Here is a 26,484-nt window from a genome sequence, read left to right as displayed (position 1 = left end):
CTGGGCGCTGTGCCAAAGACTCAGAGAGAAAAACATTTCAGCTTACAGGGGAGATCCATGCTGAGAGAGAGAGCTTTCAAAAGGGCAGAGATGTTTCTGTGTAGCACTGAGAGGAAAGAGAGACTGAGAGAGAGAGAGAGAGAGCGAGAGCGAGAGAGAGAGAGAGAGAGAGAGAGAGAGAGAGAGAGAGAGAGAGAGAGAGCGAGCGAGAGAGAGAGAGAGAGAGAGAGAGAGAAAGAGAGAGAGAGAGAGAGAGAGAGAGAGAGAGAGAGAGAGAGAGCGAGAGAGAGAGAGAGAGAGAGAGAGAGAGAGAGAGAGAGAGAGAACCTCTACCTGGATGATCCAGTCCAATCCAGTGGTGGAGCCCCCCGCTTCTGTTATGAATATGATGAATATGAATATGAATATGAACATGAATATATAAAGTGGACAACATTTTTTTTATCTTTACTTAATATACTTTAGTATTTGGAATAAATTTTGGAATTAAACAATATATTTTAGTTTATTTTAGGTTTGAAATACATTTCAAATATATTGTTTTATTCCAAAACATATTTTAAATTGGTATATGAAACAAAAAATACATTTTTGGCCATTTTCATAAACTTTACACACATACATATATATATATATATATATATATATATATATATATATATATATATATATATATATATATATAAAATATGTGTGTGTGTGTGTGTGTGTGTGTGTGTGTGTGGATAAACAGACTTTTCATATATTTCTTTACCGTATGGGCAATTGAAGATCTAATAGTACAAATTACAAAAGTACAAAGTAGAAAACAAAAAAGAAAATTTCATAATTGATAAATTATTAATAATAAAATAATAAAAAATGTTTCAAGTGGCAAATCTGTGCTTTTACTGTTGTGACATAATAATAAATATACGGGGTCTTTGATTAAAGCTACAGCTACAAGCATCAGGGTGACCAGTGTAGCCGTCGCAGAGAGCTCTGTAAAACATTAAAGGCAGATGGAGGCCTCCAAAGGTTTTGAATCTTTGATTAAGTCTTTAAATTTTGATTTAAAGAACATGTTATACAAGATGTGCAAGCTCAGAGTGGTTTGCTTAAATTTGCATTGTTCACAAGCAGCGAACACAAGCAGCTTGTATGGCTTTTGATGTGATTGAACAGCCTTATGTAGAAACTGTACGTATTTAAAACAATGAATTTGATACAACTAAAACAAATTCCTGCTTGTGACTTTAAACATTCTTAATGACTCTTTCACAGGAATTTGCTGTTTGCTGTTTGATGTGTGTATTTGATTTGACATACGAGTTCCCAACATTTAGAACATATTCAGGAATTGGGTGTGTGATTCTAGAGAACATCCCTGTGACAGGTGCAGTGTGAAAGAAGAGAGACGTGCTGTATTTGTGTTCTATCATCAGGACTACAGTAGGTCCTGAAGGTGATGACAGTTGTGTTGTATGTGTTTATATGTGCATGTTTTTTCACAGTGATGAAGAGGAGCTGCGTAAGTCTTTCTCAGAGCTGGCCGACAGCAGGACGGACTCCGCGTCTCACACTATGAAGCGGATCAGCAGTGGAGGAAACCCTCTAGTGAGTCTGGCTCAGCAGTCCAGCGCTCAGGTCTATAAGAACGGCTTCCTCGTTCGCAAAGTTCACGCCGACCCTGACGGCAAGAAAAGTATGTTTTACTCCTCCTGTCATTTCTCAGACCATCACAGATCTGACACCAGGCCATGCACCACTTTCAATCATGCGTTAATGTGCATTCATTATTCTAAAGTAATGTAAATTATGAACCTCTGACCTTCAATTCAGTAATAATTCTTTAGGAAAGGATTCAGTTCATCATGACATCTTGAATTGTTTTTAAGATTCATTTGCTGGTTTTTAAAGCTTTTAATGGTTTAGCATATTTATTTGTTTCAGAATGCTGGACAGAATAAAAGACAAAGTTTTAGGATAATCCTAAAAAGATCCTTAAGAAGCTAAAACATTTTTCTTTAGATTGGCTTTTCATTAGTATTGGGTACTTCATCTTAAATCTATTGTGTTTGTTTTGATAATGTATTGATAAATGGACCATTCTACCGAATTACTTCAGGCTACAGCCTCACAGTAGAAAAAAAAGCTATAAAAAACAACTCCAGATACCAACTGAGATATTTTATTGAATATCATTAAAATAAATGATTATTGATTCCGCTTTTCCCAGATTGATGCTGTTAAATTTCCACTTTTAGATCAATGGTATTATGATTTATTGTTATACTTATTTAATTTTAGTTTAATCACATTAATCACATTTTCTTTCTTACAGCCCCTCGAGGTAAGAGAGGGTGGAAGTCATTTTATGCCATCCTGAAAGGACTGGTCCTCTACCTGCAGAAGGTACGTTTACATTTACATTTACAGCATGTAGCAGACGCTCTTATCCAGAGCGACTTACAAAAAGTGCTTTGTCTATCTAAAGAAAGTATCTTTGCTAGTTACAAAGAAAGCCCGTCCTGAGCTCAGATACTGCTAGAAACAAAAATCCATGTTGATACCTAGAGAAAAAGGAAGTAAGGAGTTAAACACAACACAGTGCAATACAATACATTTCAATAAGTGCAGTACAATACATTACAATGAATGCTTAACTCAGTGCTCAGTTAAGTGCTGTATAAGGAGATGAGTCTCCGGTCTGCGTTTGAATGCCATGAGAGACTCAGCTGTTTGGACAGCCAGTGGGAGTTAATTCAACCGCCTGGGTGCCAGTACAGAGAAGAGTCTTGATGCTTTATACCTTTATACCTGTCCATGGCCTGCACTCGATTACTACACAGGCATGACCCTGCCCTCCCCTGAGCAAAGTGTCCCTCCTGTCCGCCTGCAGGGTGAATATCGAGCAGATAAGCAGTTGTCTGATGAGGATTTGAAGAACGCTGTGTCCATCCACCACTCGCTGGCTATGAGAGCAGCAGACTACAGCAAGAGACCTAATGTTTTTTACCTGCGCACTGCCGACTGGAGGGTCTTCCTCTTTCAGGCCCCGTAAGTCTACCTTTCCTTCCATCAGTCCATTCAGTGAATCTGATATTTTGTCATTTTTGTCCTGCACAAATATGATTTCCAGTTAAGGGTGCTGGTAGGAATTTTGGGCCTTGTGAAAACTTTATTTGTTGGCTCACCTCATTTCCTTCAGTGGAATCTGAAAAAAGTTTTCAACCCAGCTTTATATTTTCTTCTAGACCTAACTAATAAGAAATAAGAACTCTTTGACCAGATTAAACCACTGAACGTTTACACTGGAGGGGTGGCAGAATCTAAGGTGCTTTGCTGTCAGCACTGTATTTAAAATCATAATTATTATTTAATTCAGCAGCTCTAAATGCCTAAAATAACACCACATGCATAAAGGTCTTCCTAATTTTCCACCCCCTTATGGTGCCCCTGTAACCAGTAAAGGGATGATTCAAAGAGGGCATCATCCTTTGCATATACCCTAGTGTGATGCAGTTAAATGCTTCAGATTTCTCTGACACCGGTTTAAGGTTATACAACATCTGGGAGAGAAGATAGGGCAGTAGAACAAAGGGCATTATTTCTGAACATGATTATGAGCAAGATATTGTTAGCTCAAGTTGCTGGGTCATCAGAAAGACCTATATCCAGAATACACACACTTTCATCCACACTTACGCACACACACTTACTTGTTTTTCTGCAATGTCAGGACATGGGGACTCAACCTTAAACCTAACTTTAATCTTAGTAACATTGTAGTTTTTTTCAGGGCATCTTGTCCTGAAAATGTACAAAAACAAGCTTATGCGCACACATTGCCCTGGCTCAGTCCTGACTTGTTGATAAAGTGCATGGCTGGTAGTGCCCTTGTCACAGGTCTCCATTCAGGTGGTAGTTTGATCATGTGGCTCTCTGGAGGACAGATCCTCGCAGTGTGGCCTAGATTAATCTACTGAAACACTTGCTCAGAGTCATGCTGAGAGACATATTAATGTGCATGCAGAAATACACACTCACTGCCGTTCCTCCACACCAAACCCATCAAACCACGTTGTTTTACACCTCACTTTGTGCACAGGAGATCAATCATGCTGGAACAGGAAAGGGTCTTCTCCAAACTGTTGCCACAAAGTTGGAAGCACATAATAGTCTGAATTGTCTTTGTATGATGTAGATTAACATTTAATTTCACTGGAACTAAGGGGCCCTAACCCTGAACAACCCCAGACCATTATCCCTCTTCCACCAAACTTTACTGTTGGCACTATGTATTCTGATAGGTAGTATTTTTCTGACATCTGCCAAACCAGGAATTGTCTATCAGACTGCCAGACAGTGAAGCATGCTTCAACTCTGCAGAGAACACATTCCCACTCTTCCAGAGCTCAGTGGCGGTGTGCTTTTTGCCAATCCAGCCCTGGATTTAGTGAACTTATTGGCGCTGTGTTTAGTGAACTGAAGCTTGTGTGCAGCTGCACGGCCAGTAAAACTCACTTCATAAAGCTCTTGATGCACAGTTCTTGTGATGATGTTGTTTCAAGAGGCAGTTTGGAATTGGGTAATGAGTGATGCAAGAAAAGACAGGTGAAGTTAACATGCTACACGTTTTAGCATTTGGTGGCCCCACTCTTTTTTGTGGTCAACCGCTTCGTGATGTTGCTCCCAAATGCTTCCATTTCTCAAAAACAGCACTTGCAGTTGACTGGGGCAGATTTAGCAGGGCAAATATTTCAGCATGATGCTCGCCAGTGTGGCCGTCTGCTGACTAAAGTAACAGAGTAGGCAGTTTGCGTTCTCCTCCAAGCATGTTGAGTTGTCCAATAATGTTGCATAAGCAACAGTTTGAAAAGATGAGGTGACTGAAGTGTGTGTCTGCATCAGGAAGCCTGTGATGAGGATAGTTAATTATCAGGTGGAAATTGGCTACTACAAAACTGGGAAAATTGGATAAAATGCAAACAAACAGACAAATTAATCAATTAAAATAGAATTTCCTAAATTTTGAGTTTCTGTCACTTGGTAGGAAAGCGGGGTGGGTGGGGGGATGAAGTCACAAGTCACAAGCAACTTGAGATCAGCATTTAAGAGTTACTAAAACACAACCATGCAGCATAAGCTGTCTATCAGTGGGACCTAGGATGGCAAATGGGTTATGCACATCCTCGGGAGTAGTTAAATGAAGAATCCTTAGCTGTGTTGTTCAGTGCAGTCTTTGATTTCATGCTCAGTCTGAGCTCTTGCTTTTTCTTTTTCAGTAATGCGGAGCAGATGCAGTCATGGATCACCCGCATCAACACGGTGGCAGCCATGTTCTCCGCCCCTCCCTTCCCAGCAGCCATCGGCTCCCAGAAGAGGTTCAGCAGGCCTCTCCTGCCAGGCTCCAGCACCAAGCTCTCCCAGGTACCCAACAGCCCCCTCTCCCTCATCCAGGTACATATCAGCTCCCACTGATGCTCGTTAACTTCGTCCGGTAGTTCCTAATCCTGGCCCTGGAGAATCTCTTCACTGCAGACTTTAGTGTGTTTTCCTGCTCTAACACTCCTGATCTAACTACTCAGTTGAGCCCTTCCTGCATCAAACCAGACCAAGGAAAACACTTGAGTGTGCTGGGCAGGGACACTCCAGGACCAAATTTGGGTCCATTAACTTAGTGCCTTCAACCACCTGCCCAACAAATACCCAAACGCCTTACCCTGTCAACATCTAACCACCCAGTAGATCTCCACCCAGCTGATCCTACCCCACTATACTAAGTCCCTATTCATGAACCTCATTCAACACCGGCTGTGTCTGAGCAGCATTTGGTCTTGTTTTGTTCTTTGTGTTCAGGAGGAGCAGCTGCAGGCTCATGAGGCGCGCTTCAGAGCTGTGTCCTCTGAGCTGCAGGAGCTGCGCTCTGTTCCTCAAGAGCGGAAGACTAAAGGGAAGGATCAGGACGAGGGCAAGCAGAGAGAGGAGTACCTGGATTTTGAGGTGAGGTCTCTAATGTCTGAAACCACGACTTCTCTGAGAGTCATTTTTCCAAAGCCACAGTCATTTTTCTGTGGTTTCTTTGGTGTTGAACCACTATTGATTGAATAACAAATATTAATTTACAATAAATTCAGCAGTTTTTTCACAATTCTATCTTCAGAGATTCCGACATGCTATAATTTTTATATAGATCCTGTATTTCCTCTACTGTTGAATGAACATATGCGATTTTATGTTTATGAAATACAAGGTCTAAAACCATAGTAAACATTAATCTTCATAAGTATATCTCTTTGTAGCAACCACACTGGCAAATTGCTCACAGGCTTATATTACTAATTATCTAGTAATATTCTGAGATAAAGCTGCACTATGTGAGATTTTTTTATCTTGAGATTGAAAGAAGTAGCACTACTGAGTCAGGGGGGGAAAAAACACTAATATATGATGTGTATGTGCTGCTGTGAGTCATCCTCTAAAGCCTGAAATAATGAATAGTTATTTAAAAGTCAGCAAGGTCAGATTTGATGGGAATAAATTTCACACAGACAAAAAAATGTTTAGGTCTCAGCTGCAAAATTGGCATTATACTGATGAAGACATAATTCACTCACATCCTCAGAAGATTGGTCCTTTACCAAGTTGTGACTGAGTTGTCTATGAGCACTATTTGAACGTGCTTGCAAATGTCATTCATCTACCTGGGGAAGGGGTCCGAAGCACAACCAACGTTACAAAACCAGGGATGTAGTCAAGGAGTGGCCAGACCTGTGAAGCATGGCCAGTGAGCTATCAGTGAAGTACTCACCACAGAAATATATATGCTACATTGTGTGAATGGTTTTACAGTGAAAATTTACCGTCAGGGCAGCTACCAATCAGTTATGATCTGGCGCCGCATTCAGTAATCATCATATCTCAAGGCAAGTGACCTCTGCTCAAAACCTTAACATTACTCTTGTGCATTTAGCTGAAGAAAGCAGCTAACATTGGCTTTCTACATTAGAAAAACATTTAAAAGCACTTAAATAAAGCTCTGCTTCAGTTTATTACAGTATTTTTTGTTTATTCGTTTGTTCGCACTTTGTGGATTACTGCAACATTGATGATTACTGCAGCATAACTGAAGATTTTAACAATGTTCAGGACGGAGTAGAAATAGTACAAACAACAAAACATCCAAACATCCACATGACATGATGGAAAACAGGATAAATCGTTTGCATGTTTTCAGAGTGGCACTCTATGGTTAAACATTTAATAACACTATTATTTTGTTATTGTATTGTTAAATTATGACCACATTAATTATTTTAACTATACACTTCAGCATACTGCTCTGAGAACCACAATATATGAAGTAGAGTCAAACGATGGTAAGATGAGGTAACTATCAGAGATTTGTAGCTACCAATATTTACTACCATATAATAACAGCCATTGTTTATGATGCTGTAAACCCGTTCAAAATGTTCGTACATGCATTGCATGCAGTTTGCAGTTACACATTTCCATCAGAGAGGTCCCCAAAATAGCATAATGCAGCCTTATGTTAAGCAAAACTGCTACATACAAAGTAAGAAATGCACTCACCGGCCACTTTATTAGGTTTATCAGTTGCTTGTTAACACAAATAGCTAATCAGCCAATCACATGGCTGCAGCTCAATGCATTTAGGCATGTAGAGGTGGTCAAGACAACTTGCTGAAGTGCAGGCCGAGCATCAGAACGGGGAAGAAAGGGGATTTAAGGGACTTTGAACGTGGCGTGGTTGTTGGTGCCAGACGGGCTGGTCTGAGTATTTCAGAAACTGCTGATCTACTGGGATTTTCACACACAACCATCTCTAGGGTTTACAGAGAACGGTCCGAAAAAGAGAAAATATCCAGTGAGCGGTCAGTTGTGTGGGCGACAATGATGTGAGAGGTCAGAGGAGAATGGGCAGCCTGGTTCCAGATGATAGAAAGGCAACAGTAACTCAAATAACCAACCAGAATCTCTGAGGAACGTTTCCAACACCTTGTTGAAAGTCTGCCATGAAGAATTAAGGCAGTTCTGAAGGCAAAAGGGGGTCCAACCTTTTACTAGCAAGGTACCTAATAAAGTGGCCAGTAAGTGTATTTTACCTTAATATCTGTTATGAGCTTACAATATTTTACCACTCTGCATAAGTCAAGGTGCAGCAGTGTTAGCTTGGTGCTACCATAACTTGAATTCATAAATTGAAAGCCTCATTCAAGCACTACTGAAAGCTATCAGTAGTATATCGCTGTTATTTGGGTAAAAAGCTTTCCTTTAGGTTTAATTCTGTATGAAACACTGCTGTATATGCATGTGTGTACAATTATAATATTATTTTTAATTATAATATAACAAAAAGAGTAAAACGCAGATAGAATGACTGGAATATCCCATGAATTACTGTTTTAGTGTGCTCTCTAGCAGAGGTTCTCAAGTTCAGTCATTGTTTTTTCTTTGTTAAATAAAGTTTTTTTTTTCATTTTTTAAAATGTTATTTTATTTAACGTATTAGGTGGTCAAATAGGCCCACAGACTTAACAAAGGTGTTTTAGCTACATTCAGTCAACTAAGATAGTACTACTTGTTAGTGATAAATACTGTAAAAAAAATCATAACATAGGCTATAGAAATAAAACATTTAGGTGCATCGAGAATCATTTTTCGTACCTTGGTATGCTGACACAAAATAGAGATTCCCACCTTTAGTAGTCTTTACACTAAGCCACCACTTTTACTGCTATGCTTGTCTATCAGAGGTGTAACTGACCTGCACCACTAGATGGCTACCTTATACAACTAATCACCTGGTCTGTGCAGCCACTAAAGTGCTCGTAAATCACTGATCAGTATTGGTGCTTTTGCAGTTCTTTTGACTTATGCTGTCCAAGAGGTTCTGTATAGTACCAAAAAAACATTTGTTAACTTGTATCAACAGTAGAGTCCTTTTTGGTGCTAATTTGAAACAATTTTTGGGCAGTTCTTTAAAGAACCAGCTACAACAGATTCTCCATTACAGAGAAGAACCATTTAACCATGCAAAAAACACTTAAACATGGTTCTATATAATATAAGAGCCTTTTTTACACAGTGTATTGAAATCAAATAGCTTTTAACAAATCTGTCTGTCTAACAGAAAACGCGCTATGGGACATACGCCATGCTACTGAGAGCCAAGATCCGCACAGGAGAGTCAGACCTGGCCGCATTCGAGTCTCGCCTGTTTGCAGACGGGGGTCTGCAGAGAGCCCACTCCAGCCCCACGTTGCCCCAGGACAGCAGCCATGCGAGCAGCAGCGGCGGCAGCAGCAGCAGTGGAAAGAAGAGCAAGCGCAGTGAAGGCCAGAGACTCAGCTACAAACAAGCTGTCAAACAGTGAACCCAACACACAGGACGCTTCGTCACCTGCTTTAGGGTAGATCAGGTCCAGACTGAGGGGCTGAGGTCAGCGTCGAGCACAGAGATGAGGAAACCTTAGCGGTTTGCATCATTATGCTGCACCTTGTCCAGTCAGCCCCCCCTTGATGGGGCTCGGCCAGTGCTGGAGGACGTGGTTGCTGCTGGAGGAGTTTAATATGATCAGTTCTCTTTCTCCTGTCAAACGCAGATTTTCCTGCTCAGTGACTACAGCCCTAAACCTTCAGAGGGCAGATGAGATGCTTCTTTGCATTTGCATTCCTCTCTTTAGGTCCGCTTCACCCTCTCTCAGTCCAACATATATGCTGTACACTTGGCACTGACTGCTTACACCTTTTTTGTGCATATTTGTGGCATTTTGTTTAATCAAACAAGACGCCTGTGTAAGCCAAGTACAAGACTGCGACAAAACACATTTCGATGCTATTAGCGCTGTATTTATTACCACTAATCTCAGTCTTGGAGCTGGAGACGAGGATCAGATTGATCAGTGTTCAGTGCGAAATGTTTTCGCATTTTGGTCAGCTGGATTATATTTGTGCTCTCTTTTATCTTCTGCACATCTGAATGGATAATTCCCTTCCTTTGATTTCTAGTTTTTCAAAGAAACGAACCATTCCTGTTTTCTCCTTTCGTCTTCTTACTCAAACACGTCTTTGGAAGTTGTAGGAAAATGAAAGTTTATAGTCCTTGAAAGCCTTTGAACTCTTGTTTCAGAGCATGCTTGTGATGTAAAGACAATCAATTCCCTCATTGGGTCCTTGCATTACAATTCCCATTATATGTATTGTACATGTTTTGTATGTTGGTTTGTTTTCACCATAAAAAAACTGTATGGTAAGGTTGGCTTTGAGCTGACGTTGCGAATTCAAAAGGAAGGTGCATTGAAATCACAGCTCAGCAGGAGAGTACACCAGCCAATGGAGTGCAGGTAAAAGAGCCAGGTGAACTGTATTGCTTTAGTGTCCATGTTCAGTTTGTGTACAGGTGTATGCTGCATTGGTGAATAAGGATGTATGAATTAAGGGACGTAAGGATGTTTCAGATTAGGGGATGTAAGACATGGAAAAAAAAAGACCCTCTAATCGTGGCAAAGCCATTTTCTTCTCAGGCATCTGTGTTCCAAGTACTGCAGCAATGCCACATTTCTGCCACCCGAGGGGGCAATAGAGGCAAATCAGTTTAGAAAGACAACCTATATTACCTCAGCTGCATTTGGAGATGATCTATTTATTTCAGACTGACAGGAATAATACCACCAGTTGATGGGTAGACATTAAAATGTGACTGAAGTTCTGTGAAGTGTTTCTCAATGGTATGAAGTTGCACAACTTTCATAACCTCATGAAATCAGACACTAAAGCTAAGAATCCAATATATTGTAAAATCCATTAACTAGCATTGCAATGCACATATGAGTCATAAAGATCTAACCTGACTGTTAGCACTGCCATCTTATGAATGAACGTTTACGGAGTAAATGCATACATGCAGTTCGGATGTATGTAAATCATTACTTCACATTTAAAACTATGTAGAGCCTAAATCCCATCACTAGCACTTCAATCTTGCAATGCCCTATTGCACTTTGGGTAATACTTGTGTAGATTTTATTGAATGAGGTGAGTTATTTATATATTTTGGACATTTATAATTCATGTCTCTTGTTGAGTATTTGTTTATGATTAAAACTTATTGACGACAAATTTTACGTACTGTTTTTACAGGGTTATATATATATATACACATTACAATACTGTTACTTTTTGTTAGCTGTGTTGCTTTTAGTTGTACATACTGTGGATATTATGTTGAATTTGCTCTGTAAGAAAAAAATGCCCTATTGTTTGTATGTTTCAATGGCATAGATATACAATAAAATGTTAAAATGACAGCTGGTGCATGTCAAGTATCTGGAAAAGTTAGTCTGAGAGTCTCCCAAAATATCAAACAAAAGGTAAATGTTATTTTTCAAAATATATTTAATCTTTTGACAGCAATAACAGCAAACACATAGATGTACAATGTCAATATCAAAAACGCAAACAAAAAGCACAGATTTATTGCACAGGCGAATAGCTGACATCTCATAAATACACAGTATTAGTAATGTACTAATTCAAAACATTGGCAATCCATAAACAAACAAAATCTTATTCTGCAATCGACACAATTTCAGACTCGCACAGATACATCAGCATCTCCCCTCAAGACTTTTCCAGAAACTGACAGACAAAAACCAGTTTATCTGGCGATTTCCAGCACAGAAATGAGTGCTAATGTTTCCTCTCACACTTTGAGAATGCATTAGAGAGAGCAGTGAGAGCACCTTTCCTAACAATGTCCTCATTTCGACTTATTGGGTCTCTCACAGCATAAAAAGCCTGTGAGCAAAGACAGGTCACCAAATGGGCACTGTGACATCAGCCGAGGAAGACAAATGCCCTATGCTGGCACTTCAAAACATCAACCAGAAGCAGTTGAAGGCTTGAAATCATGCTGATCAGTGGTTGGCTATAGCGGGACTCTCTGCCTCCTGACTACCGAAGCCGCTGTCCACTGTTGCGTCTAAGAGAAAAGATAACACAGTCAGTCTTGCAGAAGCTTATATATCATATATCCAGAGGTGACTAGGGCTGAACAAGATTTTGTCTGTTATTCTTTATAGCAGTACTGACCTTTGTAATACGAATAAGGCTGTAATTAAATGAGCCCATACTATGTTTTTACTGAGTGCTTCACTCATCACAGTCCCTTCCTTCACTAAATTACTGTTTAATCAATGTTACCACGTGACAATGATTCAACACCACATTCTTACTATATTTTGAGCATATCCACTCAATACATTCAGAATTCTAGTATTTTGTTTATACTGGGCAGCCAATACAATAGCAGTCAAAAGTTTATTTAAATTATTTATATCATTTATAAACATACACATATGTTAACACACTCTCTACAGGAAACATCTCAATATCTGCATCAAGACAAAGGATGGGCTACTTTCTATTGAATATTCTATAGATTCTGAAACTCATTTTTGATCTCACCATAATTCCACACACATTATATATATATATATATATATATACACACACACAAAATATACTTTGATGTCTTCACTGTTATTCTAAAACATGGAAAACATCTAAAATGTCAAAATAAGGAACCTTTCTATAACTAGGTCAAACAGCATACTGTTAGCTTAATACTTTCAGACACAGCTGATGATTTATCTAGTACGTAAGTTCCTATACTTGGAGCTGTGATGTCAAAACCCAAAACAAAACACATCAATTGTTAATGGTAACAGAACTGCATACCTGTGCTCTGTTTATCCTCTCTGGGTTGGCTTGCTCTAAGCAGTTGGACCCCTTCACTCAATCCAAGAGACTGCAGTGCATCCACCAGCCCCTCCAATGGACCACCACTGATCTGGAGTCATACACATACAGAGAAAGGTAAGAAACAGTCACACACAACTCACACTGAAAAAGCAATCAGCAAAAAAGGGTTCCTAAAACATTTATTCTCTATAATACATAATACATTCACATATATAATACATTTAAATTTAAGCAGAGAGCACACATCAGCCAGAATCTCTCACCTTGTAGTTTTCTAGAAGTTTCTGACAGGGGGAGGAGCTCCTTTGGTACAAATCTGCCAACGTGAGCATGCCCAGTTTCTCTGCCAGATCTCTCCAGGGCACTTGGCTTTGAGTGAGGATCCCACACAGTTTGCTGACCATCTCATCATCCAGAGACTGGCCCACTGCGCACAGAAGTGGACATAAGAGGCTTGGATTAAACAACTGATCAGTTAAGAATACTATCAACAGAAATAAGGTCAAAGATGATCTTTAAGAGGCTGGTGGAAACCTTGCGTACCATCTTCAGTGCTCTTTTTTGTCTTCTTGGTTAAATGATGACTAGGCTTTGGACTCATTCTGCCGTCCAACAGATCTTTAACCTGTACAGGAGAGCAGATCGGTTTCATTACAATCACACTCACACTGTACACAGTATAACTACTATGTACTGCACCCAGTATACAGAGTTTTCAGTGAGGTGTCTAACCTTTTGGCAGTTAGCCAGGTCGAAGGGGGTGTGTCCAGCTGCTGGTCTCTTGCGTGGGTTAACTCTGCATCTCTCAGACGATATCGTCATTTCTTGTACTTGCTCAATCATATCTTTCTGGATTGGCCCTTTTTCTTCATTGTCTCTCCTTTCACCCAGCTCTTCTTCATCAGAGGAGGATGAGGAGCAGAAGAGAGGCTCGTCGTTCTCCAGGCGTTTATCGGCACCTGAGGAGAGAACAGTGATTTGGGATGCCGTCAAATACTACACAAACTCCACAGCTTCAGGGATGGGATGGTATAAAAAATGTCCAACATCAATGACCACAAAATAAAAATCAACTACAGTTTAAATAAATAGGATATTTACTTCCACTTTGACTTTTTCAAAGACAGTAATCATTTACTGTAATCAGAATTATTCGACTTTTAAAGGGTATGATTATTGTTTTTTTACTGCAGCACACCATGAAAACCAGTAACCGTCTTATCTGTAAACTCTTTGGCTATGAAGTTCTAATAAACTCCCTATTAAGGAGGACATGAAAGGAAGGCATCTCCTTTTACCTGCTGCTATGAGCATGGAGCAGAGAGGTGGAGAACCCAGACTGGCTGCCAGGTGGAGTGGACTGTTCCCTCCAAACGTGCACGCATTAACATCTGCCTTTAGCTGCAAGAGAAAGAGGGTTAGGCAACCAGGCTAAAGCTGCAGCTGCTCCATGCTGAATGATACATGAACTGTCAGTCAAATGTTTGGGGGTTTTTATACATGTATATTAAGGACATGTTTAACTGAACTGAACTGAAATTATTTCAGTGACATAGCTGTGAGCTACTGTAGAGGCTGGTGTGAGCCTCTTACCTCAGTGATGAGAGTGCAGGCCACTTTGAAGAGGTTGTCCTTCACGGCGAGGTGCAGCGCTGTGCAGCCGCTCTTCTGCTCAGGCATGTTGATTTTAGCCCCAGCCTCAACCAGAACACGCGAACACCGCTCTCCTCCCTTTCTTATAGCCAGATGCAGAGGATACAGGCCTGGCAGAAAGAGAAAGAGAGGGATTTTAATGGATGCCTTAATTATAGATAACATCCAGTGCCTTGTGAAAAAGTATTTAACCCCTTTATAGGTTTACAATACAAATCTTTTGATAGCACTCTACAATAAGACTACCTTTATATAGGGTGAATGTTTCAAATTTGTTCATTAATGGTTATTAATCAGATCATAAACGCTTTCAAAATTAATAAGCGCTTATAACACATGCAGAAAAAAGGCAAAAATGATCTCTTGCTTGCCAAACAGTGAGCCCACAACTGTCTATCCAGTGAAACTTCAGATATTGCTGGTTATATATATATATATATATATATATATATATATATATATATATATATATATATATATATATATATATATATATATATATATATCTTACTTTGCCTTCTCCATTGGTCGGCATTCATTTTCACAATTAATGATTATTAATAACGATTTTTAAGATGTTTATCACCTACTTAAAACAAACAATTCATTTTAAACCATTCCTATTCTTTTTGTAAAGTAGTACAAATCTATAGATCTCAATCTACAGAAGCAAGTAAGCTCACCCAAGAAGTCTGCGGTATTGATTAGATGGGCGTGGCGTTCTCCCAGCAGGCCCAGGAGCACTCTCAATATACTGTCATCTCCGGTATAAGCAGCCAGGTGCACAGCTGTACGCCCATCTCTGTCCAGCAAACTTGGGTCTGCCCCCACTTTCAACAAGACTTCCACCAACTTCGGCTGCTTTGTGATAACAGCCAAATGCAGTGGAGCCTGGACAGAAGAGAGTTGGCATTTGGAAATATTTAGATAATTATGAAGTAAACAGAAAAGACTTTTTGTTTTTAAATCTGCCCATTAACTAATGTGCATGATGCGGTTAGACGTGCTGCCTACCTGGCTGAGCTTGTTCAACTTGTTGATGACTTTGCTTTGAGGGGTGTTCACGATAGTCTGGATGAGCTGAAGGGCCACCGCTGGCTGCTGGTGGATAATGGCCAAATGTAAGGGCCTACAAAACAGCATCAACAAAAACAAGGAGATTAATCATGGCTCGATCAGTCACTCGTTCCTGTTTCCTGTGGCGAGGTTAAGAAACGGATTAAAGAAACAGACAGAGTGGCATATAAAAGAAAACAGAATGTGCAGTTAATTATAACTTTTAAAACGGTTTTATTTTCAGGTAACTGAGCGCTTGGGTCACTACAAATTCACTACAGTCTGTGAGAATAATTTAGAAGCTAATCAAGAGACTCACGTGTCTCCATTCTCGTCCTGCACTCCGCACAGCTGTCTCTGCATGGCAAGAAGGAGACGCACATCCCCTGTACTGCAGTACTCCAGCAGGACCCTGGCGCTGTGCTTGGCTGCTACAGTGGTTCGGTTTTGCAGGACTGTGGCTGAACAGGAGTAGGCAGTGTATGTTAGCAAGTGCAACTGGATTATGCACTGTGGAGCTTTCTCACCACTACAGTCAAGGGACTTCTCTGGGCCCAAACCCAGTTGTTGTTCCTTACCAATCTGAAGAAGTCGCTGCTGCTCGGGTGAGCCAGCGGGCTGCTCCTGAGCTTTTGATGATTGTGGAGAAGATCCTGACATCTGTGCCCCTCCTCCAAAGCCTCCACAGCCTCCAGTATAGTAACCTGTCCCATCTAATTGATTATTAAACAGGAAACCTGCAGGAAAATGAACTAGTTCAGTCTAATGAACTTTTGAACAGCATAATTGAACAAAGCTACATGGTCGTTCAGTGGAATCAATGTTATCAATAATACAGAATGAACTGGGTACAGATCAATTTGTAAAACTATTTTACATTTTAAAACACAACAACAGCTTTTACTAGTAGGAAACTAGGAGGCTATAAAAATGTCCAGAATGATAAAGTTGATTCTAAAATGACCAGGAAAGTGAAAAACAGTACGAAGAAGAGCATAAAGCATGAAGAGTTGCATTAAAATGAATATCCAAAATGGCTTATATTCCAAAAATGGTGATCAAAATGTGTATAAATGGATGTTTAATCTACCTAAAATATAAAATAAGCCAAAAAAAAAAAAAAAAAAAAAAAACAATCAATCAATGTGGAAACAGTGGTTACCAACCATTGTGTACAATAAGCATAGTTCAAGCCATTTATGTATAGAAATGAAGTATTGAAAACCCAAATGAGGTCCCTTACCTCCTCCCATTCCTCCTCCACCTGCTCCTGCTCCAGGACCTCCAAAGCCCCCTGTACCTCTCCCCAAACCCCCAGCTCCTCCCTGCAGACCCCGCCAGTGGTCGTAAGGATGGGGAAGGGGTTTCATTCTCTTCCTCTGAACTTCCTCTTTATCTGAAGAGAAAACCAGCAAAACACGATCAACTCCACATGCTCCGTACATGCACTACAGTCAAGGGACTTCTCTGGGCCCAAACCCAGTTGTTGTTCCTTACCAATCTGAAGAAGTCGCTGCTGCTCGGGTGAGCCAGCGGGCTGCTCCTGAGCTTTTGATGATTGTGGAGAAGATCCTGACATCTGTGCCCCTCCTCCAAAGCCTCCACAGCCTCCAGTATAGTAACCTGTCCCATCTAATTGATTATTAAACAGGAAACCTGCAGGAAAATGAACTAGTTCAGTCTAATGAACTTTTGAACAGCATAATTGAACAAAGCTACATGGTCGTTCAGTGGAATCAATGTTATCAATAATACAGAATGAACTGGGTACAGATCAATTTGTAAAACTATTTTACATTTTAAAACACAACAACAGCTTTTACTAGTAGGAAACTAGGAGGCTATAAAAATGTCCAGAATGATAAAGTTGATTCTAAAATGACCAGGAAAGTGAAAAACAGTACGAAGAAGAGCATAAAGCATGAAGAGTTGCATTAAAATGAATATCCAAAATGGCTTATATTCCAAAAATGGTGATCAAAATGTGTATAAATGGATGTTTAATCTACCTAAAATATAAAATAAGCCAAAAAAAAAAAAAAAAAAAAAAATCAATCAATCAATGTGGAAACAGTGGTTACCAACCATTGTGTACAATAAGCATAGTTCAAGCCATTTATGTATAGAAATGAAGTATTGAAAACCCAAATGAGGTCCCTTACCTCCTCCCATTCCTCCTCCACCTGCTCCTGCTCCAGGACCTCCAAAGCCCCCTGTACCTCTCCCCAAACCCCCAGCTCCTCCCTGCGGACCCCGCCAGTGGTCGTAAGGATGGGGAAGGGGTTTCATTCTCTTCCTCTGAACTTCCTCTTTATCTGAAGAGAAAACCAGCAAAACACGATCAACTCCACATGCTCCGTATGGAGAGTTAAAAGAAAAGAGAAACAGAAAAGGGAAAAGAAACTGTTAAGTGGATCAAATGACTTAAGAATGCTACGTAATGGCATGCCTTACAGTTACATGCCATAAAACAGTATTGAAAGTGTTAGATGGAACAGCAACTCGTAACTTCTGCCGTTCTCTGGAGCACTGTGACTGACCTAGAATCTGTGGGATGTAGGTGAACTGTTTGGGTTCACTGCAGTCGCCACCCTTCTTCCTCTTGAGCTGCAGAAACACTGTGACCGGACGCTCAATCTCCGTTTTGTGGTATGGAGGTGTCTTAAAAACGATGGCATACTGGAAGAGGGCGGAGACCAATATTGTGTCAGTTCTCAGGTTCACGTACTAGACTAGATAATCCTCTGTACTTTCCAACATGACGTTAAAAAATACCAAAAAGTACATCTAGGTCACAACTGGGTTTGGCTTTTTAGTACTAATTAACTCCATTAAAAGTTCCTACTTACTCACCTGTTTATGAACATCGGTGGGAGAGAAATCCCCAAACGCTTCCCAGCCTCCTTCTTCCTCCTCCTCATAGAAACGAATATCAATATCATCTGGAAACAGAATTTACTTTTAACCTTCTGTTCACAACCATATCATAAAGGGCCTTCATTTCGAGAGGTTTGCCACAGAGATTAATTTTTATACTTTTTTTTTTATACCACATGGTGAGCGAAAGAGTTCTCCCCATTGTTTTTGTCATTTTTGAACAGAAAGTCGATACCCCCTTTTAGTTGCCCTTCATGCTAATTGCGTCTTTATAGTATTACCTTTTTGAACTTTGTCACATAGCAAGAAGATCTCGTCTCCTCCCATCACTGTGCCGCAGGTTTTGTCCATGCGCGAGATCTTTAGATTGGACGCGTTGGGAGATTCTAGAAATAAAGTGTTTCAGTATTACTTCAGTGGGCTGTGTCCAACAGCGTAATCAGTTTCTATGACAGTCTATGAATAAGCTAAAGAACACAGAAACATACTGCTGTCATAGATGGGGTTGGAGACCACTGGTTTCAAAGCTCTGGTGAATCCTCCGTTGCTGTCCTGAAGGTAAGCGGTGAACTTTAGCCTCACAATATTAAGGTCCATGTTTTTGCCCAAGTCTTTTGCTTCTCGCAGGATAGCCTGCTCCTCCGTATCTGCATGATTTAAGATTCAGTTAAGTTTCATTAAATGTAAATTTGTCTTTGGTCAGAAATGACTTGATAAGACAGATGCTACATCCTATGCATTATAGAGTAAAGTAAAAATATAGACATCCACTCAAGTATACACACACCAACACGCAGTAATATTCTTTTAACAGTCGCTAAAAAACATTACATTACATAATAAGAAAATAAAGAGGGAGATAAGGGAGATAAAGAAAGAAAGGCTGAATTTCAAACGGTTTCCTCCAATTTTCTTCTAAACCCAAATAGTCCACCATTTGTCCTGTATGGGGTTTGTGCACACATAGCTAAATTCCAAATAAGAAATCTCTTAGAAATATTACGCACTGTTCGGGTGCACTAAGCAGGGAGTAGGGAGCCGTCTGAGTTTCAGCCAATGATTTTGAAAGTGGAAGAGACACGGCTGAGTGCTCACGCTTGACCATGAGCAGACCCTGCACCTACAAAGAACCCCCATCTCACCAGAAAAATGATATCCAGGCTCTTTCAGTCTCCTTTTCTCTTCACGCAATCTTCTTGTCAAAACATCAACAACTCCTCTTTTAGTCACATGAAGGATCCCCAAATTGCTGAACCTGCAATTACACAAAAACACAAAAATCATGAGGACATTTTTAATGCTTTATTTATAAAACTATTTCATCACCTCACAAACCTTCAAATTACAAATTTCCTCAGTTAAAACTACATATTATTTGCAAATAAACACGGAAAAAGGTAAAAACATGGCTTATTCTAAGTTATTCTAATTTAACGTAGGGTAAAAAAAGCTATAAAATCCCCCTATATTTATATGCTTCCCCTTTACACTATGCAGAATTTTCTCTGGAGTTCTATAAGGCACAGGCTCATTTGACCATTTATTCTTGAAGGTAAATATTAAGGTTTCCAATTTGCTAATGTACACTTCTTGGCAGCTGTTCTGGCTGGCTTCATGAAATGAGGTAAGAATTATTTTGAACCAAACAAGACTTTTTTACACTAGAAATGTCACTACATCATTCTTTCTCTGTAATGTAATGTGTGATTAGTTTTGACTTTTCTGTGGAAGTGTTGACTCACTGGGCTGTGAGGTCGTTAGGGCCGACATCAATACTGCACGTTCCATTCTCATTGCACTGTTTTCCCACGAGACTGTGTGCATGTACACGAGGGGGGTCAATGTGCGTTACGAGCTGCACCTCCACACGAGCGTGACCCACATAGTTACACACCTGAAGATGGAGACAGGCCACCTCAGCATTTCTTCACAACACACAGTTAATTGTCTTTATTGAAAGTAGGCTGCTGGCTGGCTGACAGAGTTTACTATAAGAGAGTATGGTCAATTTTATTAAGAATACTATTCAAGCTATTACTGACTCATAATTATTGCTGATGTTTCATAAATAATTTTTTTTTTACCTTATAAAAAATTGCCTGGGAGCTCAAGTGAGGCCCGACAGGTAACAAGTATTCTCCTTCAACTAACAATACTGTACCTAGCCAGTCACAGCTCTAACTCAAAGTAAGCTTTTACCTAAATATTTCAGTCTGGCAGCTCATGCCGAAGCACTACTGTTTCTGATGCTATTGAGCGCTGTGCAAACGGACCTTAACAGTTGGATATGTCCTCCTGTTCCTTTCACTGGAGGCTCCTGGTAGACCACCATGAGAAGGTCCTTCACACTCATAACGAAAACGAAAGCCTCTCTGACAACACAGAACATGCATGCACATGTAGTTAGCATTATAGTGATGCCCACATTTTATGATTAACCACTTAAAGTATAGGCGTACTATTCAGTCATTAATCCCAATTTATTCATTATTCATTATGACTTATTCAGTAACCACCATGATATTAATGTCTAGCCGTATGTAACTGTGAGCAAGGAAAGTATTTAGGGGTTAAAGGTGATGCCCAGGACTCATACAAAGAAAGCACTGGAATTTCCCCAAACGTATGCCCTTATGGATCCTTGTATTATATCACAAGACAAATACTGTAAGACTGTTGATCAGTCACATGGTTTGCTGCAAGAGCTTAGTCACACAGGTCCCAGATTAGTTATTCCTGTTCGGCCAACAGAAATGTTAAGTGTAGATGATGATGAGTTTAAATACTTAAATACAAAAATAGACTGATCATTTAAGGTCTTAACAGCAAAGCAAAGACATCAGGCGTGGTAAACTCTTTGCTCCAGATCAATTTGGCCATTACAGTCCCTGCAGACCCGACCTGTTAACATTAAAGGGGAATTCCATCTTTTTTCCAAAAATTCGATATTATTAAACGGTTCAGATGGAACAAAGTTACACAGAGTTGTTTGATGTAAAATGTTTCATTCTAGAAAAATAAACTAGATCTACATCATTGCTCATTTAAATATGCATATATTTTTAAAGATTCTCCTCCAAGAAAACCAATCTCTCCATACTTACTTGTTTAGGCTCCTCGATTATTTGCAAGTAAGGTCCATGAACTGAAATCAAGAGAGAGTGTGTCATCACTGACAGTTCAGGCCATCAGACTGACTCAATGCACTGCTAAAGAATTACAGCATGGCATAATGCTCACACACTCACACAGCAGACACTAATGAGGTAAACTCACCTGTTTCTGGAACATAGGGCTCACTCTTAATCTCAAAAGACGGCATTAAGGGTTGATAGGAGATGTCCATCATAAACTGTAAGAGAGTAGTTGAATTTAGATCAACACTTGATTTTGTTTCTTCAGCATGAACACTGACTAACTGTGATATAGCTCATTCTTCATAAACTGCAGACCACTGTCACCTAGACTAAAGCAAACGGAGAGCCACGAAGCATAAAAGCTTGACCATTAAAATCTCTGAAGTCTAACAGCACCAGCTTAAACAACAAACAAAATGTTCTCAACTTGTGCAAGCTGCCTTGAGGCTTTTTGTCCAACTTCCTTTCACTGCACATGATTAACAACCATCAGTACATGGGCTCTTGTTTATGTGATGCAAAGATCAGTCTACGCAACGAACACGCAGTTTAGGTCTTAACAGCTGTAAAGGTCAGATCTGAAATCCAGTTTGTCACATTCTGAGCAACGTTCTGGCTTAGATGCTTCAGAAGACGCCACAGGAAGTCATCTTAGCTAAACACAAAGGCAGCTTCTAAATAAAACGTCTTACCTCACTGTCGAAAATTTTCATGGGGTACTGCGTCTCGTCCATGCTGCAATGTGAGAGAAGAAGATTTGACGGTTAAACAGATACTAGACTGAGAGTCTGAAAACCCCTTGAGATCATGAGGCTGATACAGTCATCGCAGTGAATCAGAAAACACTGAGTGAGCCCTAGCAACACTTAGACCAGCCTAAAATTCCTGCTGCCTTTCCCCATCTTACTATTCTACACTATGACACAAAAAGAGCCCCACAGTGTACCTGACAAACAAAATGGAGAGAAGTTTTCAGGTTCACAAAGGACTTGAACGAGGTTAGTTTCACTTTCAAAAGGCAGAACAAGGATATGCGGTTGTGGTGGTAAGGTTCTTTTTCTTTCTCTCTGTCTCTCTCTCTCTCCCTCTCTCTGGCTCTCGCTCGCTTTCGTTACTTCCAGGAAGTAGGGCAGTGAACAAACAGCGAGGAAAGCCCCAAGAATACCAGCTCTCTGCTGCCTCTGATGTCAGAAGCAGTAAGTTACACAGAGAGCCATAACACTACTCAACCCAACTTTCCAGACGCTGCGTTTTACATTCCCGCAACATCCGTAGCCGCGGATTTAATTTCCCGAAAATTCCTGAAGGGATTTTTGGCTACAGTTCATGCAAAGCCTGCAGCAAACCTATAGCAGTAATCATGTTATAGCAGACCCTCCTCACCCCGCACACGGACTATTTGATCCACTCCCCTCGGGCAGGAGGCTTCGGTCCATTCGGACCAGAACCTCCCGCCACAGGAACAGTTTCTTCCCCTCTGCCATTGGACTCAAGAACAATATATAATCACGTCACTTACCTCTTTATAACCCTGCCCTGGTCACTTTACTTGAATTGCACTACTCCACCTGCACTGTTGTATATAGTACTGTTGCACATGCCTTTTGTATTTTTATTTTTATTCATTCTATCTATATTTTATATTTGCTTAGAGTATTTATTTATGTGGACTTAATTTTGCATGCCTATTACTACTTGTTTTTATGTTGCACCTTCATGGCGAAGCAAATTCCTAGTCTGTGAATCCTGTTCATTGGCAATGGCAATAAAACTTCTTCTGATGACTTACACTTCAACAGGAAGTATTGTAAAAAATTTTCACTCAGGTGGAATTTATTCAAATGAATCGCTCTCTGAATGAAAGACAGTCTCTGTCGCTGTATTAGTCAATGTACGACTCAGATCTGTCAATACGCAACTTCGTGTAGAGTACAGAATACACAAGAAAAGCCGAGGGGATTGTCCCCCAAATTTTGGCGGCTTACTTACTCACTTACTCAACCCCAAATCCCCGAATCATTTTTTTGTTGCTTTTAATGGACACCATGACTCAAACGATTCTTGTAATGTTTGTCATTGATTTGAAATATCACTATCTGAATTCGCTCAAGGTTTCCCAAAACACAGTGCTGCAGTAGCTATAGCCTTATGTCCTTTGGGGTTCAGTACACCGAGTACACCGAGCTGATGATACGCCACAGGAAGGTGGGATTGCATAAAGTTTATTCTCAGCTGCCACGGACAAGAATGGGGAAGTCTCTACATTCAGGATGAGTTCAGCGCTAAATAACGCCGTCCTACCTCCAGACACTACAGGTGATTTACCCTATGAATGTCTATGCATCACTGATTACGTTCTTAATGTTTTATACATGAATTCATTTTTATATATTAATGATTTAAATTGTTTTTTATGTGAATTTATTCTCTGCACGCATGCAGACAGCTGAATGAAATGCCCACCTAAACCAACAAATCATCACCACCTTGCCTGTATATCTGATAAAAGCAGGCCAACGTCTGAGTGACAATGAGTGTTTATTTTTCCATCTAGATCACCATCACATCCTGTTCCACTTCTCTGAAGTTACACTTTCTTGACCTGAATTTACGCACCTGAAGCTGTCAAACAACGCTGAACCAAAGAAGAGCATGAACCTCCTTTTCAAACAGATGCCAGGGCACGAACGCAGATTCATATATTCACAAATAAAGCCCTCCAGGTGGTCAATTACAGCGAGTTTTAGGCGAATAATCACAAGAAATTCATACTCAGGTAGCTTTCTGTAACACCTAACAGGTCTGCTGCAGGTCTGATAGATGTGAGCAGAAAAGAAAAAAAAACAACAGAACCGATTTTCTCTAAAGGTACAAAGGTAACTATGATCATGACACAATCCATACATTACACTTCAAAACTTCAAGAGTTGGTTCTTCAAGAGTTCCTTGGTAAAGGCAGTGGTTACATAACCAAGACAATTTGAAAAGCCATTTGGAGGGCAAATAGGAAAAGGGCCCTTCTCTATGATGAAAAACCTGCGGTATATATTTCTTTTAAAATCCCCTACAATAGTTTCAAGCCACAGAACCCCTTGTGTTGGTACTCTATAAAACTTTCTGCTTACAGGTAAAGTTTCTGAAAAGTTTATGTCAGATGTAACGAGCACCATAGCCTACCTCAAAGCTCCGGCCATCCTGCAAGCCGCACGGTCATCCGAAATGAGCCTGTGCAGTCCAAGCTGGCTGAAATAAAAGGAAACGTTAAGAAGCCACTCATGCTTCTTCCTGTGGATGTGATTCCCCCTCAGCCCCACAAGTAAGAGCAAAACACACAGTGCGTTAACTCCAAGAAGTGCAGAAGATTTTCTACGGGAAATTCCAGCCTTCACCTACCGACAGCTCCCCACGGGTTGCCTGAAAACATCACACTACTTACTCTGCAGGCGAGAGCCAGAAAGCCCAAAAACGCTACTTCACAACATCTCCACGTCAGCTCTGAGACATCAAGGTGTGCTTTGAGAATGCAGATGAGCAGCATCTAACCTGAGCTGAGTAGCAGCTATTGGCACTTTTCAGTGGTACTTTGTGTTTTTTATGAATCCGTTAGTGCTGAAAACTTAAGTGTTTTCAAATGATAAGACTCACTTTGTGACCTGCTGTTTCAATTCAATTCGCAAGTTCGAGTTCAGTCGTTCGCACTGAATTCTAAGGCCCCTCTAAATAACGCTGCACTTCAGAAAAGAGCTAAAACTGACCACACACAGGCTAACTGACCAACCTAACTAACCTACATGCTCGACAGATAAATAATCGTGACCATCCTCGACTCTGTGCAGTAAAGCTGCTGCTCTTACCTGTGAGACAGTTACAGGCCGAGATCTCAGCCACCCGGACAGAAAGCGAGCAGAAAGGTCCAAAAATGAATGATAGGCACAACTGATAAAAAATACAGACTATAAAAGCTGAATTTCGTCGTTCATTCTGACCGTCTCTGCGTCTGCCTTAGATGCAGCCATAGGCGCTGGAAAGCCCCGCACTCTGGGGGAATTCCGCAGTCACCTGAGTCGCAGCACGCTGCTGATTGGCTGGAGAGGCGCCTGGATCTCGATGTGCTTCTGGGTCTAAACGTGCGTCAGAGTTTTACTTTTATGGGTTGAAGTAGCTGCGTTAGAGCATCGAGCTCAGATCTGTTCTCATCAGATGTGTTATTTTATCTAGTGTCATGGCACAACAGACAAACTGACCCCAGATCAACACTATTCTAATATACTCTGAGAATTAGGTAAGAATGAGTCCGGGATTTAGAAATGCTGTTGTTCAGATGACGTTTAGAGCTTGTTACCTCATCCCATGTAGGCTCATATCACTGTAAGAGCATTAGAGGTGAGCACAAGAGCCTAAAAGCACTCTCAAAAAAAAGTGATGCCTCTTTAGTGAAATGTTGGCTTTATAATGTGGGTATCATGTGGGTTCGATCAAGTCTAAAAACTCCACAAGTATTCCCTACAGAACTGCAATGGAATGTAGTACAACTAGCACCTATCAGCAGAGGAACTGAAGTTTCCCATATAGAAATCTGATATATGGCAATACATTGGTTGTAAATGCATGCCATCTATTATCATACATGGATTTCCCTTATAATCTAACTTGTTTTTGTCACATACGGACAAATATTTCAGCCATTTATCAACATATACAAACAAAGGGGTAACATGTAGTTAACAATATAATAGAAATGCACACATGGAATGCATACTCATATATGCTATCTTCGTGTTATATAAGGTTTTTATGCATATTCTTTGTTTCTTCCACAAACGTCCCAATTAAGTGAACTTTAGTGTAATAACTACATAACTGAACTCTAAATACACGCACATTATAAGGTAGAAGCATTAAAAACGTGAAATTCATGAAAATACTGTCACATGACACATAATTAAATTACAGCCCCATTTCCAAAAAAGTTGGGACCCTGTGCAAAATGT

The 26,484-nt window shown here is 40.2% G+C and overlaps 2 protein-coding genes across 8 annotated transcripts in view; one reads left to right on the top strand and one right to left on the bottom strand.

Annotated features, from left to right (window-relative positions):
- psda (pleckstrin and Sec7 domain containing a) overlaps positions 1-11,314 on the top strand; it is a 62,736-nt gene extending 51,422 nt beyond the window's left edge. For all 4 annotated transcript variants that reach the window (XM_037538542.1, XM_037538540.1, XM_037538541.1 and 1 more), the window contains 6 exons: positions 1,494-1,684; positions 2,324-2,394; positions 2,882-3,039; positions 5,268-5,412; positions 5,842-5,985; positions 9,140-11,314. In XM_037538542.1, coding sequence (XP_037394439.1) covers positions 1,494-1,684; positions 2,324-2,394; positions 2,882-3,039; positions 5,268-5,412; positions 5,842-5,985; positions 9,140-9,382 — 952 coding nt within the window. In that variant the 3' untranslated portion in view covers positions 9,383-11,314. The remainder of the gene's footprint in view (positions 1-1,493; positions 1,685-2,323; positions 2,395-2,881; positions 3,040-5,267; positions 5,413-5,841; positions 5,986-9,139) is intronic.
- A 70-nt stretch (positions 11,315-11,384) lies between these two features.
- Positions 11,385-25,539, bottom strand: nfkb2 (nuclear factor of kappa light polypeptide gene enhancer in B-cells 2 (p49/p100)). Of its 4 annotated transcripts, none has more exons than XM_037538544.1 (26): positions 25,348-25,539; positions 24,671-24,736; positions 22,186-22,228; positions 21,633-21,708; positions 21,461-21,501; positions 20,630-20,728; positions 20,099-20,250; positions 19,499-19,611; positions 18,845-19,003; positions 18,638-18,742; positions 18,333-18,421; positions 18,020-18,158; positions 17,642-17,794; positions 16,977-17,135; positions 16,723-16,875; positions 16,058-16,216; positions 15,799-15,940; positions 15,438-15,552; positions 15,107-15,314; positions 14,364-14,533; positions 14,069-14,171; positions 13,503-13,729; positions 13,314-13,395; positions 13,034-13,197; positions 12,747-12,858; positions 11,385-11,988 (listed from the first exon to the last, which is right to left on the bottom strand). In XM_037538544.1, the coding sequence occupies exons 2-26, from the start codon at positions 24,685-24,687 to the stop codon at positions 11,924-11,926; spliced, it is 3,045 nt and encodes a 1,014-aa protein (XP_037394441.1). In that variant the 5' UTR covers positions 24,688-24,736; positions 25,348-25,539; the 3' UTR covers positions 11,385-11,923. The 4 variants fall into 4 exon arrangements, with proteins under 4 accessions (XP_037394441.1, XP_037394442.1, XP_037394444.1 ...); XM_037538545.1 differs by having other exon boundaries at positions 24,671-24,732; XM_037538547.1 differs by lacking the exons at positions 24,671-24,736; positions 25,348-25,539 and adding an exon at positions 22,440-22,612.
- Positions 25,540-26,484: the final 945 nt, after the last annotated feature.

This window comes from Pygocentrus nattereri, chromosome 5 (assembly GCF_015220715.1).
Source record: "Pygocentrus nattereri isolate fPygNat1 chromosome 5, fPygNat1.pri, whole genome shotgun sequence".
NCBI lineage: Eukaryota > Metazoa > Chordata > Actinopteri > Characiformes > Serrasalmidae > Pygocentrus > Pygocentrus nattereri.
The sequence above is the reverse complement of the archived record's forward strand: the minus strand, read 5'-3'. Positions and strand labels throughout refer to the sequence as shown.

Coding starts and splice junctions, on each gene's coding strand:
- nfkb2 (XM_037538544.1), bottom strand. Junction 21,502..21,632: donor GCCCTATGTTCCAGAAACAG/GTGAGTTTACCT, acceptor TCTTGATTTCAG/TTCATGGACCTTACTTGCAA. Junction 12,859..13,033: donor AACTTCTAGAAAACTACAAG/GTGAGAGATTCT, acceptor GTATGACTCCAG/ATCAGTGGTGGTCCATTGGA.